Source organism: Nothobranchius furzeri, chromosome 9 (genome assembly GCF_043380555.1).
Source record: "Nothobranchius furzeri strain GRZ-AD chromosome 9, NfurGRZ-RIMD1, whole genome shotgun sequence".
NCBI lineage: Eukaryota > Metazoa > Chordata > Actinopteri > Cyprinodontiformes > Nothobranchiidae > Nothobranchius > Nothobranchius furzeri.
This window is the reverse complement of record NC_091749.1, coordinates 46,373,214-46,391,879: the sequence shown is the minus strand read 5'-3', so window position 1 is coordinate 46,391,879 and position 18,666 is coordinate 46,373,214. Positions and strand designations below refer to the sequence as shown.

At 39.8% G+C, this 18,666-nt stretch overlaps 1 protein-coding gene across 5 annotated transcripts in view; it reads left to right on the top strand.

Annotated features, from left to right (window-relative positions):
* Window positions 1–18,194, top strand: part of tspan4a (tetraspanin 4a) — a 276,682-nt gene extending 258,488 nt beyond the window's left edge. For all 5 annotated transcript variants that reach the window (XM_015953662.3, XM_070554911.1, XM_054732257.2 and 2 more), the window contains 2 exons: window positions 8,506–8,589; window positions 17,949–18,194. In XM_015953662.3, coding sequence (XP_015809148.1) covers window positions 8,506–8,589; window positions 17,949–18,017 — 153 coding nt within the window. In that variant the 3' untranslated portion in view covers window positions 18,018–18,194. The remainder of the gene's footprint in view (window positions 1–8,505; window positions 8,590–17,948) is intronic.
* Window positions 18,195–18,666: the final 472 nt, after the last annotated feature.

The window sequence follows — 18,666 nt, the reverse complement described above, 5'->3', positions numbered from 1 at the left end:
CTACTCTTACCTGAGTACAATCTCTAGTTGCTCTACTACATTTAGTTACTTCACTGAATGAAGATCAAGCAGGTTTTGACCAGGAATGCGACAGACACATGTTTACAGTCTGATATAAATCTGCGGCTCTACCTGCTGTAGGTGTGCTGTAACTGATAATTGATACTTTATTGATAACTTTGGGGAAATTGTTCTCTGTACTTGACCCTTCCATGAGGAGCAGTGGGCTGCCATTTGTACAGTGCCTGGATGGAAACCTCAGGGTTTTGTATCTCGCCCAATGATACTTCCACATGTATCTTGCCAGGGCCTGGGACTGAACTGCTCACCTTCTGATCAGTGTGCAGTCGCTCTTTCCCATTGAGTCACAGCTGCACCAGCAGTACATGTTGTCTGTGAAAGTTCCTTACTGTTGTACCATGCACTCAAAACAAGTGTGAATGCAATATTTTTGTTTTTGCCTTCATTGGGCATGAGTTAAACTGGAAGATTGAACGCATCTTCTACAGGTTAAACTTGAAAATTTAGAATTTCGTGCAAAAGTCAATTTGTTTCAGTAATTTAACTTAAAAGGTGAAACTGGCATATGAGACAGACTCATTGCATGCAAAGCCAGATATTTCAGCCTTTAATTGTTATAAATGGGATGATTATGGTTTATTATGGAAATCGAAATCTCAGACAGCTTTAATGTAAAAAGGTTAAATATTCTAGACTCAAAGTGTCACACTCTAATCAGCTGATGAATCCAAAACACCTCAAAAGGGTTGGTGAGCCTTTAGATGCTTTCCCAGTTTAAGCTGAATTACTGAAATAAATGGACTTTTGCAGCATATGCACACAAAATGTCTCTTTCTTTTGGTCTACTGTGGCACTCCAATACAATAATCGTGCTGTTTAATCAGCATCTTGATATTTCACACCTTTGACGTGGATGGATCATCTCAGCAAGGGTAACCCAGATTTAGACAGATTAGTGAACAATATTTGGGAGACAGAGGCCTCTCAAATAGAAGTCGTCTTAGATCTCTGAGCTCATGCATGATGGGGCAAAACAAAAGTGCTGCATTTATCAATCTGTAATCGGTTAGTTAGATTCATCGACATCGACGTTAGATTACAGGCTTGTCTTGAAGACATAAAAAATTGGATGACTCAAAACTTTCTGCTTTTAAATCAAGACAAGACTGAACTTCTCCTCTTTGGACCTGAAATTCAGAAAAGGAAATTGCTTAGTCAATCACCTGACCTGAATGGCATTAAATTAATCTCGGAGAACAAAGTAAGGAACCTTGGTGTTATCTTTGACCAGGACATGGTGCCCAAGGACACAGTGACAGACTGAGCAGGGTTTGAACCTGCAACCTTCCCAATATGGTGTGGACACATAACTCATCTGCCAGTGTCTCTCCTTATAGTGGATGGGAACATTTCCACCACCCACAAAACGTTGCATTTTGGACGAGTCTCAGATGCATCTCTCTGCTAAATTTACGCTTCGAGTCTACTTTTTACACACTACGCTTCCAGAACGCATCAAGCTTAGCAGTTAAGATCAGACGGGACAAGAAATCAAACAGGAGAGCATGGTAAAACTTCAGTAAAGTGTCAAAAGAAAAGTCACGTGCAGTATTTGAGTTGCTTAATTAGTCAAAAAGTAAGTTATTACCTGTGACCGCCGTAGTCACGGTTAACAGAACAGAAAACAAACCACATGCAGCCATTTTTCTCCTTGCTTGTTATTATGTGAAATGTCAAATGACACGTAGTGTAGCAATTCTCTAGTGATTTCATGACCTCACGGGACCAGCTGCATGGAACGCTTTTGCTGCCATTTAACTTCCCAAGTGCTCGCGTTGGGAAGGGAACTCGCGGGTAAAACGCATCTTTTACTTTATGTGCGTTTTACGCATCCAGTTTCTTCTGCCTTCATTTGTTACTTCCTAATTTATTTATTTATTTTACTCTTTTTATTATTTTCTAAACCACAAGAATTTCCTTCTTCTTTCTTTTTTCCTACCTACTTAATGATTTGAAACAAATAAAATCAGATGTTATGAACAGTTAGGCTACTCGGGACTGAAGTAGCCATTTTACAAAATACCCTTTTACACTTATTTGGGTAATCTTTCAGTTCTGTTTAAGTAAAGTCATTTTAATGTAATACTACTTTTACTTTTACTTTGGCTATACTCTACCATCTCTGGTCCGGGCTGAAAACAGTGTGCTTTTGTCCCTTTTAGTTATTTTGTGAACCAAAAGGACTGTAGGCTTCTGGACTTGGCTGAAATTTTAATAAATATATAACATGTGATTTCAAGGCCATGCAAAATATCTCAGGGTCAGATTTATATATTTCAGATATGCTTCTATCTGAGGTGGAAACATTATGTCTGGTTGTGTTCCCCGTTAATGGGAGAGATGTTTTTCCATTCAGAGTAAATAATTCAAACCCTGAGTCATCGTTCTTAGCGTACTATATTTATCACAATTCACTGTAAGGGGTTTGAAAAAATTCTATAAATAGAAAAAGAAATATTCATTTAAACAACATTTTTAGCTTCAAATGTGCTTACTGATGTTTTTGTGTCATTTAAAAAGTGTTATTAAATTGGGTAAAAACATGAAATTATACACAAACTATAGCATTTATACTAGAAATCGTTATTTGTGTCCAGTAATATTCTGCATTATCTTTTTTATTGGTTTGACACAAATGACAGCTTATAGACATGATGAAAAGTAACTTCACAACTTATTTGCACTCAGATATGTTATTTTTTGAAATAGTGCTGAGAGTTTTTAACCAACATCTGAAGGAAATATGTTTTATTTTTTTATAAATGATAGCTTGCTGTGATGTGATGCTGAGATTCTGAAGACATCTGGATATTCATGGTGTTGGTGTCTTTCCTGCTGTTTGACCTGAGCGGTTACCTGGCCTACTGGAAAATTCATGAGCTTTGGAGGAATATTGGCTCAATCCCGGAGCTCAGGGATGGATTACACTGCGCTGTGAATGCACAAACTCATATAGTTGTCTAGATGAGTCGTAAGCTTGGAACTTTGGCTGAGATTCAGGCTCTGGCACAGAAGGTTGATTCGATGGAGAGATGAGATTCAAGGTGGCGCCAAGGTGTTCGGCCTGCCGTCTGCTCTCTCTACTTCTCCTGTTTTTCCTGTTTTCTAGTATTCTAGTGAATGGTGTCAACTCCATCCTGGTGTATGACAGACTCACCCTTTTAAAACTTTGTTTACCTGGATTATGCAGCAACCAAAGCCACTGAACATCAGAAACTCTTTCATCCACTGCTATCAGGTATTCCTGCTCACCTGTGGAGGCTGCCACGCCAATCCTGGCTTCGGAAAAAACGCTGCGGTAAGCGCGGGGGCCGCTGTGTCCAGGCTCGAGTTGCCATGGCGATTTCCCGGGGGTCTACCCAGACCTTGCTGGCTGCCATGCTCCATTCTCCCCTCGCTGATTCTCCGTCTGTGCCTTGGTTCGTCTACAGAGGAGGCAGCTCCAGCGCGTCGCCCCTTTTACCCGCGTCTATGGAGACGCGGAGTCAACCACGCAAACCTGCGCGCTTTCGCTGGACACCTTTCCGCCTCCACTTTGGACCTGCAGCTCTCTCCTGCTCCGACTCGCTCTACTAACTGAACTTTTTCCTCCTGGGTGCTTGGTGCTGAACTCTCCCAGGCTTTCGAGCCATGGGGGAGGATTGCTGACTATTCTTAAAGTGAATATCCCCTGCAAGATGGTATCCTTGCCCACCATCATCAATAGTTTTGAACTGATTACTTTCGAACTGGGTAATACCCATCCAGTCCTTTGTGTGCTTGTTTAACCCCCCCCCCCCCCCCCCCCCCCCCCCCCGCAAATTCAATAAGGACTTCATTGAAGAATGGTCAGAACTTGTGGCAGAAATAACAACAAAATACGAACGAGTCCTGATTATGGGTGATTTTAATGTTCATGTTTGCTGTCCTGCTAAGCCCCTTGTGAAAGATTTTACTGATACACTTGATTCTTTTGGTCTTAAGCAGGTTGTGTCGGTTCCTACCTATAACCAGTCTCATATTTTAGATTTAGCGATGTTTTGTGGGATAAATGTTAATAATTTGTCTGTTGACGAAACTGTCATTTCTTATCATTTTCCAGTTTTGTTTGATTTAGATTGTCCGGTGAGCTTTGGTAAAAGGCCTGTGGTGCTGCACCAGACACAGGTTATTACCCCGGCTACAGCTGATAGATTTTGTGCTTCTTTCACTGAACTGCCGGCCTCCACCCTATTTTACACCAATCCAGATGATGCTTTGCGGGTTTTTCACTCAGCCTGTCTCATGGTGTCTCATGACTTTTCTTGTTTGGTTCTTTGTGCTATGCTCTAGCTGTTTTATTCTTTTATATAATTCGTTTAACCCTATATGTTTTTACCCCTGTACAGCACTTTGGTCAGCTCACATGCTGTTTTTAAATGTGCTTTAGCAAATAAATGGAATGGAATGGAATCAAAGAGCGAGTTGACAGGACAGCACAGTTGGGAATAATTTACGCCATTATTGGATCTAGAGGGGTTGGAGACCAACAGAACATTAAGACAGAGAGGAAATTATCTCTGTCTGGCCCCAAAACAAGTTTTTATCTGAATCTGGTGCCCTTGAGCCTGTGAGGCTGAAGTGATTACTCCCCCTTAGAAGAAATGTGGAATGCTGCCATCGCCATGGCAACTCTGTCTCCCTATCCCAGCCTGGGCGGGACTGTGACCGGTGAAGGCCGTGGAACCGTTTCCAGGAGTCACTGTGCCATCTAACCCAAAAAACACCTCAGACAGAAATGCAACAGACTTCAGACATTACACAACGTAAGTGTCCACTAGGTGGGGAGGTAGGGTTGGGGACTCTCCTCACATCAGTGCATGCAGCCGGAATGAGCAGCGCTCGTCACCTCCGTTTGGACAGGGGATGGAGGTAAATCTCCACAAGCAAAGCTGCCCTCCTTGTGGAGGGTAACTCTGAAGTGTCTTTTTTTCCTCCACCTGACTCAATCCTCATGTAAACCCTCTGATCTCTATGAAGGTAGCGCGACTCAGGTTGCGAATGACCACAGTCACCAATTCTTGTCATGTGTCTATGCCTATGTATGTATGTTTGATCTCAGAATTGTGTGTACTGAAACTCTAATTTCCCTCTGGGTTAATAAAGTATCATTGAATTTGAATTGAATTGAATTGAATGTGATCTTGCATATTAGCTATAAAAGAGATTAAACGATCGACTCCCGGGTGGAAACTCGCTAGTATGAATGTGCACAGTTACTAATCTAAGACTGGCATAACAGCTTTACAAACCTGTTTTATGGGGGATTGCAGCCACCATCAAACGATAAAAATGAATCTATATCATTTATGTTGCAGTTCTCAGGTCCAGAATATTTATAGGTGATCAGCAGTTTAATAAATAACACTGAACCTGTCTCAAATTTAGACATAAGCCACGGCTCTCCATATTGATCCAGGCCAGAAGCATTTTTCACTGTGCTGCATTATATAAATAAATATAACATTTTCTGGTATTCTGATGTTTTATGAGCTGCAGTGAAGAAGGGCTGATGCTTGTTTGGTTTCCCAAGATCTGACTCTTGATTTACAGATATGTGAAAGTGGCACAATAATGGAGGCATGATCACAGAAATGAATCATTAAGATAGAACACCACAGTGGCCTGTTATGATAACACTTTCCTTTATTCCTGCACTACATCAGACACGCTTTCCTCCAGTGTATTAATCATAATCCAACAATTTGGCACACATCTGTGAAAGGTCTGTTGAGTTATACAGCAAATGTCACCCACATCATTTCTGATTTCTGCTCTCAGCTACTCTTAAAGCTACTTACTTTGCTTTGATAATGAATGTCCTTTTCATCACTTGATCTTACAAGCATTGCCCCATTTCTCTTTTAAATAATGATCACATTAATGAACGTTTTGCCTCCTATTCTCAGACTTGTATAAATATATTAGTGATGAATGTATTATGAAGCTAAAAGGATAGATTAGGTGCAAAAAGGCCAACAGAAAGCATTGAATACACATAAAACACAGAAAATGTATTCCTTTAATGTGGTCTGCTTCTGCTTTTACAGTATCTCTGTTTTTACTGAAGGATGGAGGTTAGAACTGTAAGAAGGTGCTTCAAATTTTAGAAACTGTTGCTGAAGGACATGAGGTCAGAGAGTGAGGAGTGGGATGCTACCACAAGGGATGTTGTTACCAAAACACACTTTCTTTACTCTGGAGAGAAGTTCTTATTATCACCAGCCACTGAAAGGTGTGTGTGTGTGTGTGTGTGTGTGTGTGTGTGTGTGTGTGTGTGCGTGCGTGCGTGCGTGCGTGCGTGCGTGTGTGCGTGTGTGTGTGTGTGTGTGTTTGCTTGCATTTGTACCCTTGTGAAGAACGAATTTGGGGTATTTACTAATCTTCTTACGACAGATAGTCCTTGTTAGGACCAAAACCCGGTCCTAGTACGGATTACTCCCTAGGCGTGTGTTTTACAGATAAGATGTGAATTGAGTTTTTGTTACAGATAACTTTAGGAATACACTGGTTAGGATTAGGTTTGCGGTAAGGGTTAGGCATAGTGGACTCACTAAAATGAATGGAAATCAATACAAAGTCCTAACATGGGTACAAATACAAGAATGTGTGTGTGTGTGTGTGTGTGTGTGTGTGTGTGTGTGTGTGTGTGTGTGTGTGTGTGTGTGTGTGTGTGTGTGTGTGTGTGTGTGTGTGTGTGTGTGTGTGTGTGTGTATGCGTGCGTGTGGCCAATCCATGATTTTATGGAAAGTCACAAAAAGTACTCATCAGCTGATTACCTTTTAGAGTATTAGCAAACATAGAATTGGCCACAACTCAGTTAATTTTACAGATACTGATCTAAAATTCCAAATGGGAATAGTGAAAAGCCATTCCAAACACGTACTGCAAACCTTATGAAATTTTGCAATACTGGCAATACTGCACTTGCTGATGGCAAAATCTTGCAATACTGCATCAGATTGTGTTATTTTCTCATCAGAACAGCCATAAATCACTCATTTTTCTGCATGAATGATCATAGTTTAAAGGTGTGGTTTTGACAGAAAAAACATTTTTCTATGCTTTTTCTTATTATAATCAGTCTCTCTGAGTAGTTGCTTGCACCTGTTTCCTGCATTAGCTTGTGATAGAAAATGGATGGTTAAACTGTTGAATTTGAAAAGCCTGACAGATCTATGTCACACTGTCACTCAACATTCATGGACTCACCTATCTGGACTCATGATGAGGAAGGCTGTTGTTGGTTTAACATCCAGGAATCAGAAGCGGACATCCTAGCTAGTTTAAGCTGGGTTTTATAAGGACAAATGTCTGGAAACTTCCAGAAGAAAACCCCAGAGAAGATTTACGACCACCCATATCTTGTGTAAGAGTCAGTCTTGATGGGTGGATGTAAAACAGACCAGTTTCTGATATCATCCTGCTTCTCCGATTGGTAAAGAAGGCAAAACCAAGTCAACTGGTGCAATTTACGACCCTGAGAGAGAATTATAGGAGTTAACCAGATGTGCAGGAATAGAAATCTTGGAATTTATGTGACTGCAGGCCAGTTTTAAATCTCTCATCTGCTGCAGTGCAAGAGAAAGAAAAGCTTTGTGTGAAATAGTTTGTTGTCCTTTTTCTTGTGAATCCAACTAAAGTTAAATTGAGAATATGAAATGTGGATTTCCCCTACAGTGCTTACCCAACTAAAAAACACATTTTAGCAAGCTTTTTCACAAAATCAGACACAATGTATGTCATGATGATTAAAATATAAATAAAATTAAACAAAATTTATTTAAGTTAATTTAAATATAAAATCCCATCCGGTAGGCTAGAAAAGTCACTAGTAATCCCACGTGATCTATTTTTCAATAGTTTTTGCAACCGTAGGCGGCACAAAGATATTTGTTCACTCTGCATTGACTTTTGAGAGTGAGGAGACCCATTCAATGTGGCGGCGACGCTGTTCCGCTCTCCAGCGCCCAATGGGTCGTTTATGTATTCATATCTATGGTCTGAAGCTCAGCTGTGATGTTGCAGACTTGGCCTGCTAAAACGGGGGATGTGGGCTTTTTTGTGCCCTAAATTATGCCTGCAAGGCATTCCTTCCTTCTTGAAACCACTACAAACTGATTAACCCTCTCAGGCTTAAAATAAGTTTTGATAAAAGGATGAACAACTAAGTCCTTCAGGGGTACTTCTGAGTTAAAAAATGCTCATGAAATAAGTATGTGGAGTAACCAGGCAGGTAGGTTTTAATGTTGCAAATCTGCAACGCCTGCCTCCAGAGGGTTAAACAAATAATCCACACCTTTAAGGCTCTGTCAAGCAAGGTGACGGGTAAATAGCATTGACCAGATTTATTTGGTGAAGTTTGTTCATACTCTGTGCTTGTGTGTGTGTTTGTGTTTCCGCAGCCATGTTACGAGCGGGTAAAGGACTGGCTTAATGACAACCTGGTGGCACTTTGGATTTTTGCTCTATGCACAGCACTTACTCAGGTAAGCACAGCTGTATCAACTTTTTTAATGATTTAGGAGTCAAACTCCTTGGTGAGCTTCAGGGTACCGCTGTGTTTTGTCGTAGATAACTCTCATACAGCATTAAGCACTGAACGCAGGAGTTTTGTGGACAGCCTCTTGTGTTAGCACTGAGGACCACATAGTGGGGCCTGACTCTGCGTAAAATTCTCTCATCTCCCTTCCAGCTGAGTGATACGTGATGTGCTTCCATAATCTGAGAAAAGAAAAACACCACATGCCTGCAAACATCAAGCACATAACTCCCTTCTGACGCTCCAGCCTGGTTCTTTATATTTTTTCATATTTCTTTACTTGGTGCCATTTTTGAACAAAATGAAAACTACAAAGAAGATGTAATTACTGCAGGGTTTATCTCAAATATCTCTTGTATTTGCTGACTGAGTCCCAACCTGTTTTCATTCCCAGAGTGTCAAAAACTAAAAGAGATTCCTAAACTTGGTTTAAAGGGAGCAAAGCTCATCTTTTGCATTCTTTTGTGCTGCAGTGTGGCTCTCTACTGACTCTATAAACACTCCAAATGTGAAAAAATAGTCCATCTTTGGCTCAGGAGTTACGTCACATATGGGGAAATTTGCATAGAGCCTGTTTTTTCATATTTCCAGGCTTGAGAAGCTGCTCCTATAATAGTGGAGCTTCTCGGCTTGTAGTAGCCTGAGTGAGGGATGGGTGGGTGTGGCAGAGCCCTGAAATGGCTCATTCTGGAAGGTACCAAAACTGCCAAGAATAAAACTGCTGAAATCACTTCATGTGAGAGGGATTTTATGCAAAGAACTCCTTAATCATGTTCTGTATTGACCACAGGACAATTACATATTTTTTAAAAAGAAATTCATCATAATAGATCTCCTGCAACATTAAAAAGATTAATTTCTCTGGTAAAAATTTTTTAACTCTGGATTATTATGAGGAAAAACTGTTTGCTTGGTTGGATTAGGTTGTGAAAAGGTAAACATTGTTTTCAGTGACGGCTCGTGAAGAACAACTTTTGGCAGGGCTGTGAAAAGATCTTAATTCAGTATGAGTATTCAAAGGAACAGTTGTAAATTACTACTATTCCAAATGATGCCATAAAATTGCTTATTTCTCTTCTTCAAATATTCAGTTTTACAGATAAAGTCAATGATCAAATTTACAGATAAATTACCCTATAAAAATACTAAAAAATACATATTTTGATGCTAAGAAAGCCTTTATTTTTGACAGGTGAAAAAAGTTACTTAGTTTTTTTTGTGAAAACACATTGACGACTCCAACTGCTCGTCTCACCAAATTTACGTCATCATACCAGAGAAGGCAAAGAATAAGAAAAAAATGAATTTAGCAAGCTTCACATCCTTCTTCCAGGATGAAAGAAGGAGCACTCAACATGAAGAAAACCACTATAAATCTGGCCATGTGGTGAGTAGCAGCTACGCTGGGGAGAAGAGACTCTGTGCTGATGTCATATATGTAACGTCTGATTTGTTGTCATTTTAATCGAGGATTTTTATAAGGAAATCAATCTCAAATTGCCTAACAGACATAGTCAAATCACATAATTATTTACCTTTTTAATTGAAGTACAACATATGTGTAATTCAGGGCATAAGGCAAAACAGATCAGAAAATAGCTCACTTATATTAATTTTTTTCTTTGTTCTGGAGACCCATTAGCTGACCTGAAGGGGAGGACACAGGCTCTCTATAGGTCCGTGCCCCGGAGATAATAACTTTGAGTGATGCTGATTAGTCCAAAATTCCCCAGCTCTGCTTAGAAACCAAACGTGATTGGTTGTTAGGCCGCAGCTCAGGGGCTCTTTTTTCCAGTAACTCAGAAGTGATTTTTGTGAGTCAATTGGAGGAACTTCACAGTTTAATAAGAGTCACCTGGTCAAAATGGTGCATAAATGATTCAGATAGCATGTAGGCACACACAATTACGCAAAACTAACACATTTATTGTAAACTTATGTACATTTTTTAAATGTTTTAGCTTTTTTTTCCTCCATGTCAGGGAGGTCAGCGTCCTGTATGTCCTCTGGACAAGCCACCACTGATCATTTTTACCTCAAATCACATCTGTTAAGCTTAAATATATTTAAATCATGTGCAAAAGGTTTGTTTATGGCATTATAAAACTTTTAGGGTATCCAAATATCGGGTTACTTTGTTGGAAGGAGAAAAGCTGAATTTCTGAACACCTTTGTAATTCTGCCAGAGCTGTCTAAGATGTTGGAAATAGAAAACCATTTGTTGTTGTATCCAGAGTTTCATTAGGATTTCTCTCACACTAAGCCTAATGAGGGTAATTATGAAGACGCTAGAAGAAAATGTTAAAGCTGTGGAATGATAAATGAGAATGTAAGGTAGCAGGTTAAACACAGCTTGCTTAAGAAAGGTTATTGAAATCAAATGTTTGTGGGCAATTCAGTAAATGAAGCAAATGTTTATTATGAGCCCAAAAAACCCTTGAGGCACTCTTAGTGCAAGGCTGTTCATGAATTTATTTACACATAGACACTCAGACCACCCGCCACACTGAGTTGTTTAAATTTTAAAGCTCTGTGTTTGTGCATAAATGATTTGTGCCTGCATTAGCATTTTCATACCATTTTTATTCAACTGCTAAGCAATCGATTGCTGCAGTTTTGGAAAGGATGTTTTTGTCCTTCGCCCATTTATACACCAGACTTCTCATTGAAGGTTCACCTTGTCTGGAGTCTCAGTCCTTCTGACCACTAGACCCAGAGTAATGCATTACTGCATTACTTTAAAGTGAGTACCAACCAAGCAGGTAAAGGCTGATGATGTTGTGGCAAAGCAGGCTTCTACAGGAAACTGGATGTGTGTGGCCGTTACTTTCACATGTATCACCTGCCCAAATGAGTGTTCCAGTTAAAGGGACCCTAACAGAAGCAACGCTCAGCTTCCCACAGCAGGACAGTGTTTCACCACTCTGCTAAAACTGTTCAAGCAGCATGAAGAATACGAAAACAGAGCTTAAAGTATTGACCCAGCATCCAGACACCTCAGAACCCAATGTGATCCAGCATCCCAAAAAATATGCTGGAAAAAAACTCAAATAAGCAGCTGCTCCACCCCACAGGATGCAAAGCTTCTGCTGTCGACATCCTGCTGTCGAACACTGCGGGCCTCCCTCAGTTGGCTGTTTATACCCAGAACAATCAGCTGTCTGATATGAATTTAAGTCCCAAATGCATAAGGTTGCTTCTATGCTACTTTATACTTTTTCACCAATGCAAGTCATAAGAAAATCTGGTGTAATTTATGTTACAGAATAGAAACTTTGCACGGGTTTAAAACTTGCTCGTTCTCCCTTTCCTGCTGTGATGTAACTTATATATTCAAGTATGATAAAGTAGCTCATAAATAAACTTTCTTCTCATATTGTTCTGCAAGGATTCTGAAACTACAGAGATGTTAGATATACAATTCATTCTTAGTTATTTCTTTACTATATCCATATGTTTCTATATCCCCATTACCTTAATTTAAATTCCGTTACTTCATACAGTTAATAATGAAGTCTGCAGTCAAGTGATTTATAATGTTTCAGATTAACCCATTCAAACACATTCACTCATGTTGCAGCTCTTTAGAAATCTGTCTCACTTGTGCAGTGATAAACATGTTGTTGGTAATTATGCTGGCTGCAGAACCACATTACAAAGGTTTTTAAAAGGTTTTAGCACAAGAATTCGTTCATTAATTTTGTATTGTTACATTTATGTAGAAGAAAGAGTTGGGAATTTAAAGGGACTTTACAGTTTTGAATTTTTATGCTCGCGATTGCCCCCTCAGGCCAAAAGTGTAACGGCAGCGTCAATAGTAGGCTTGTGCCCGAGGCACGCATGCTGTAGGTGCACACTCCTTAACGAAAATAACAGCTGAGACAGTCGTGTGTGTGTGTGTGTGTGTGTGTGTGTGTGTGTGTGTGTGTGTGTGTGTGTGTGTGTGTGTGTGTGTGTGTGTGTGTGTGTGTGTATGTGTGTGTGTGTGTGTGGCCCGGAGGACAGACAGGAGAACGCGCAGCTAATTAATTAAATAATTTGGTTCTGTACCTTTCTCTTCAGCACAGCCGACAAAGGTTTATGATGGGTCAGTCCTCCTGCATGCTCAGATCATTCCCTTCCCTTGCTTGAAACTGTTCCAAAATGAAAGTTGAACCCACATCTTTTTTATCTGTGAGTTCAAAGCCGTTCGGCGAGTCTCAAATAAAAATTTGGGCATCTTACTGTAAAAAATATACCATTAATGTAAAAAATAAACTCTGAATAAATCATGGTCACATCCAGAACCAAACCCGGGTTTTCCGCACGAGAGTCTGCTGTCTTACTAGGTGAGCTATAGCACCAGTGATGTCTTTTGTATCTGTAATATTTATATTCTTGATGACAGCTGAAAACGTCCAAAGCACGGTTCGGAGTGAAAATGGCTATTTTGTTGCTAATTTGCAGGAAATATCTAGAAGAAAGTAGCTAAGGGTCCTCAGAAATGTAGCTAGGTTCATCACTAGGCGTTAGGAACAGCGACAAAGTCGCTGAGTTGGCACTACCTCACTCTCTGCTGCTAAAGCTACTGATAGCAAATGCTACGGGCTATGCCTGAGCGTGAACACGCATGAAGCAGCCTGCTCGACCCGAGCTGCTCTCTTTTTCTGTGATTTTACAGAAAAACAGGCAATCACAGTAAAAATGCCAGGGCTCATTCTACAGGGCCAGGGCTTTGCAGGAGAATGTATGAAGAAGAAATTTATTATTTTTATACATGTTTTGGCTGTCAAACTTCCATAATGCCCCTTTAAGAACATGGGTACTGGTTTACACCTTTTATTAGTTATGAGACATTGTGATCTTGTTGCATGACATAAATGTAAAAAAAAAATAATGTGGCAATTTTTTTATTTAATCAGCTCCATAACAAACTAAAGCTGTTTAATTGAGATGCTTACATAAAATCTGAAAATGAATTAATAACAAAAACAAGAAACTTTTTGTGTTAAAAAGCAAATTGACAGATTTCAAATTGGTGGAAGTTGGAGCTACATTAGCACATTAGCCAATCAAGCTACTTAAACTATTTTTTCATGTCTCTTAACAGCTTTATAGTATAGCTATAAATATATTATGGAAGTTAAAGAATAAAGCAATAATAATAATAATAATAATAATAATATAAAGTGGTTCTCTAGCTTATGTCTAAAAACCTCAGCCAAAAACCAAAACCACCGAACCACCGTACTTCCCTTGGTCCTCCAACCATTACACATTTGCATCCTTTTCAACAGAACACCACTGATAGGAGAGTTCTCCGCTCAATATTATCAAAGAAGGAGAAACAGCCGGCTGCTACCACTTACCACCAGCGTCCCAAAAAGAAAACCACAATTTGAAGTCATGGACAACAAGAGATGTTTGGACATAGAAAATGGCGACTGGCATTTAGTGCTTTAACTGGCCAACTAATAACTTGTTTACTCTGGCAATGAGCGCTCTCACATCAAAGGATGTGGCCTCAGGAGGATAGTTAACAGGAGGGGCGGGAATTCAAAAGCTAACTTGTTTTGCAGATTTCCCATTGGAGCTTCAAATAGTGGCTTCAGTTGACTTCACATAAACTAAATGTCACAATGTCACATTTAGTGTGGACCCACAGTGGGGATATGGAGGCAGATGAAACCAAACCAGTTCATCTGCATTGGTTTTGCCTCACTGATTGTATCTGTTATGTTTGGTCTTTTCTTTGTGACAGTGAAGATTAAGTAAGGAAATATTTGGCTGTGTGGTAGCACTTTGACCATATTTTACGATATTCGCCTCAGGAATAACAGGAGGGAAAGTTCTCACCTGCATTTTACATCAAATGAAAACCCAAATGTTCCCAAAGTGTGCCATTGTATGCTCTTTTTGTACTTCCTCTGGTTTTCTGCATGTTTCTTAAGCACTAAGAACATTTATCATTACACATTTCTAATAATTTATTCAATTAATAACTTTGTGTTTTTTCCAACAATATAAACACTTTTGTGAAAAGTTTTACATCTGAAACTATTATTTATTAAATCCACTTTTAACATGTTCAGTTCAAATCTATATTTACAGCTCATTGGAAAAAGAATGATTTAGTTGTTCCATTTCTTCAGAAAACAGCACAATAAAGCATCTGAACTTCACAGGGTCATGGGGCCATTGAAAGATGACGCTTAGTTAGCCTATTAATCCGCAGGGGTGCTAGTTGAAGCCTCAACAAAATAAACCATGCACTGACAATCCTCTGTTCTTCAAGAAGTTGTATCCGATGGTGATTAGCAGCAGCAAAAATATAACAGAAACCAAAGAGAAACAGGGCCATGTGGGGAATAAACAAGGGAAGCAGAAGCACAGGAAGCAGTTAAACAGTAGAACCTGACGATGAGACAAAATACTAGAAACACTTAAGGTGGTTTTATAAGACACACCATGCCAGCACATCAGCGTAATATTACCGCAATGGTATGTCTATAAACGCGCCATGCCGGTGTCGGTACAAGATCTGCTCGGGTGCAAGTACGGCTCGGGTCCGTCGACTGCCGATGACGTCTAAGTAGTTGATTGGCTGAACATGAACCTTACAGAATTACGTAATCACGTAACGTTGTTATCATGTGACGTTGGTCCAGGCAAATTTTTTCTATTGGAAAGATGGACAACTTTTACAAAGAAATCCATCATTACCTCTTTGAAAATACACTTTTAGCATAGAGCTGCAAGTATATTAGGGCTGAACAATTAACTGCATGTGCAATTAAATTGCGATGTGACGAAAGGAGATTTTCTAATGGCAAAGGCTGCAATTTGGCAGCGAGTGGTTAGCGTAATGCTAATATACATGGAAAAACCCATAGGAACGCTAATGCTAATATCGCCGATTACATTATTACAAATTATGAATTAGAAACGTGCCAAATGATTACATTTGGAGTCTAATAGAAAGTAAAACTACCATCAATCAAATAAGTACAGACAGGTATTTTAGTAAAGCCAGAAAACTTTTAACTCCAGAGCTTTGGCTAGCAGCTATGAGCGTAATACGCATGGACAAGACGTCAAAAACTCAACACAAATACTTCAATAAACGGGACACACTTCTTTCCTGCAAATACAATTTCACAGGTGTTGCTAATACCTATGATCCTTCAAGGGATGTGCTCAAAGAGGAGTTCAACATGAATCAAATATAGTGTTTTATTTTACAAATACTATTATAAACACAAACTTACGTCTTAAGAAACATTATTTTAATAACGAAACTGCTAAATTCTTTCCAACAGTATAGATGTGTAGTGTATTTTGTCCGAGTGGGTTTGCCGTAGTTTGACGTCATCGGCAGTCGAAGGACCCCGAGCCGATCTTGCACCCGAGCAGATACTGTACCGACACCGGCAGGGTGTTGCGCGAAATATTGCGGCATTTGTTCTGCCTCGCTTGGTAGTAATATTGCCACATCAGCCCCTCGCCTCTGATGGCTAAACGCATGTCAAGCCCGCTAATCCCTTTGGAGCGACTATGGGAGGCCCCCGCAAAAGAGGGTGGTCGCATTAGTCACGGCGACCTCCCTATATCCCGTCTTGGTTGGAGAGGTGCCTGATGGCAGTTTATTCTAGCATCAGCTTTGCTACTATAAAAGCCAAAATCCTCCCCAGGAGGAGCTATGGTCCTATAAAAACAGCTAGAGGGAAACATGTAACTGTAAAGGTGTGGTTCACTGTAAAAACAGTTTTTAATTATTATTTAATAATATAAATAGTTTTTCGTGCAGCCTGAACGTAAAAATTGTCTTCTGTCTATCTCCTGCATTAGCTTCTGGTAGAAAATAGATGGTGAAACTCCAGGATTTGAAAATCCTGACAGATCTACATTGTCACTTTACATTCATGGACTCACCCATCTGGACTCATGACGGGGAAGGCTGTTGTCGGTTTAGCGTCCAGCAAACAGCGGAGATCGTCTCAGCTAGTAGAAGCTAACCGTTAGCATTAGAAACACAGCAGAACTTCTTCAAGCCTGAGTTATTTGTGGAGATAAAATATCAGCGCTGCGGAGCAAACAGTCAGCAATAGAGTTGTGTTGCTGGTCTCCATTTTAAGGCCAGATGTCCAAATAAGACTACAAAGAAAGGAAATACTCTCTAAATCCTGTTATCTGAAGCTCAGCTCTGATGTGGCTCACTTCTAGTTCCTGAGATGGGCACTGATGCTTTTTTTCACCAGAGTACGAATTACAAGGCATTCATTCTTTCGAGAGACCACTGCAAATGTATTGATTAAATGAGTGGACCACATCTTTAAAGAGCTAGTAACTAAATGTAACTAGTAGCTAAATGCAATTATAGCAATAGTAAATAATATTAAAGCTAAATGCAATTATAGCAATAGTAAATAATATTAAACAAACACAACACTATAACACTCAAGAAATCTAATGTTAAAGGCCAAGTTCACTGAGAAACCATTTTTAAATGTTTTTTTTATTTTGATCAGTCCCTCTGAGTTTAGCATCCAGGCTAAAGGCACGCTGATAGAAAATAGATGGTGAAACGCTCAGATTAGAAAAGCCAGTGGCATTTGCTCGTCATAATGTCATATTAGCATTCAAGGATTCACCCACTCATGATGGGGAAGGTTATTGTTTATTTAGCATTCAGGAGAGAGCAGAGCACATCTCAGCTAGCAGAAGGTAACCGCTAGTATTAGCAACTCCACCACACAGCAGAACTCCTTCAGGTTTGTGTTACCTGTGGAGACAAAGCATCGGCTTTGCAGAGCAAACTGAGTCTTTGGTAGAAGTGCGTTGCTGTTAGCCAATCAGAGGTTTGATTTCCAAATATCAGGAAATAAGACACCAAACCTGCTGTCTTCTGCTCACCTCTCTACTTCCAGGAATGCCAGACCTTTTTTCCACACCCAAGATCCACTAACAAGGCACCCATTCACACTAGAGGCCACTTCCAGTGTGTTGAAAAAATAAGTTTATTTGGTTTTTCAGATTCTCTGGGGAAGCTGAAACTTAGATTCAATGTTTGAAAAAAAAACATTTTTAAAAATCTGCCATATTTAATCAATAACAGCAGCAGAGAGATGTGGTCGGATTCTCCTCATATTCAAAGAGATGGGTTCTGGATATAATAGCCTCAGAAAATGGATCTTTTTGGGATTTATGGTCAAACAGGTACATTATGATGCAGAAATTGAGCCACAGAGCTCCTTTTAATTTCACAGAGATGTTCCACAGGGACATTGGATCCCGATAACTTTTGATTTGTTTCTTGTGTTTCTGCAGATCCTGGGTCTGGTTTTCTCCATGACAATGTTCTGCCAGGCAGTGAAAGTGGAGACTTTCTACGCCTAGCGGTCGACCCCTCTGACCTTCAGAGAACTTGGATTGTTTCTCATCACAGAGAGACGTAAATAGACCCCCTTACCCTCCCTCCTGCTCCTCCTTCTCCTACATTGACAAACTCTTTTTCCACTGCTTGTCCTCTCTGTGACTTTTGCTCTCGGATGCCACCAGTTCACAGTTTTTCTGCTAACTACCAGCCGGCACAGTGTCGATGTAATTCCTCATATGATTTGCTCTGTGTTTAAAGCTGATTTCTGTGATATATATAAATATATATACATATATATATTTTATGAAGCAGTATTACAAACATGTAAAAAGAATCCATCTGTGTAATCATTTTTCAAATATGTGTTTTTGTTTTAAATTATTTTCGAGTTTTTATGTGTTTTCAGAATAGGAGCTAGAGTTGAGAGGAGTGCACAGTGTGAAGTGCTGCAAGTGCATGTCTCTGGCGATGATGTGTATTAAATGTTTTGGCTCGACAACTCAACAGACGTCATGTTGTTTTTCACTGAAGAGGGCTTTAGTGAGTAATCCTGCAGTACTTATGTCTGGAAAAAAGGCTGAGGAATAATGGAAGTTTCCTGGAAACTGTCATTAAAATAGTTCGTTTAGGCCCTCAGCTGAGACACACAGAACTGACTAAAGTATTTTG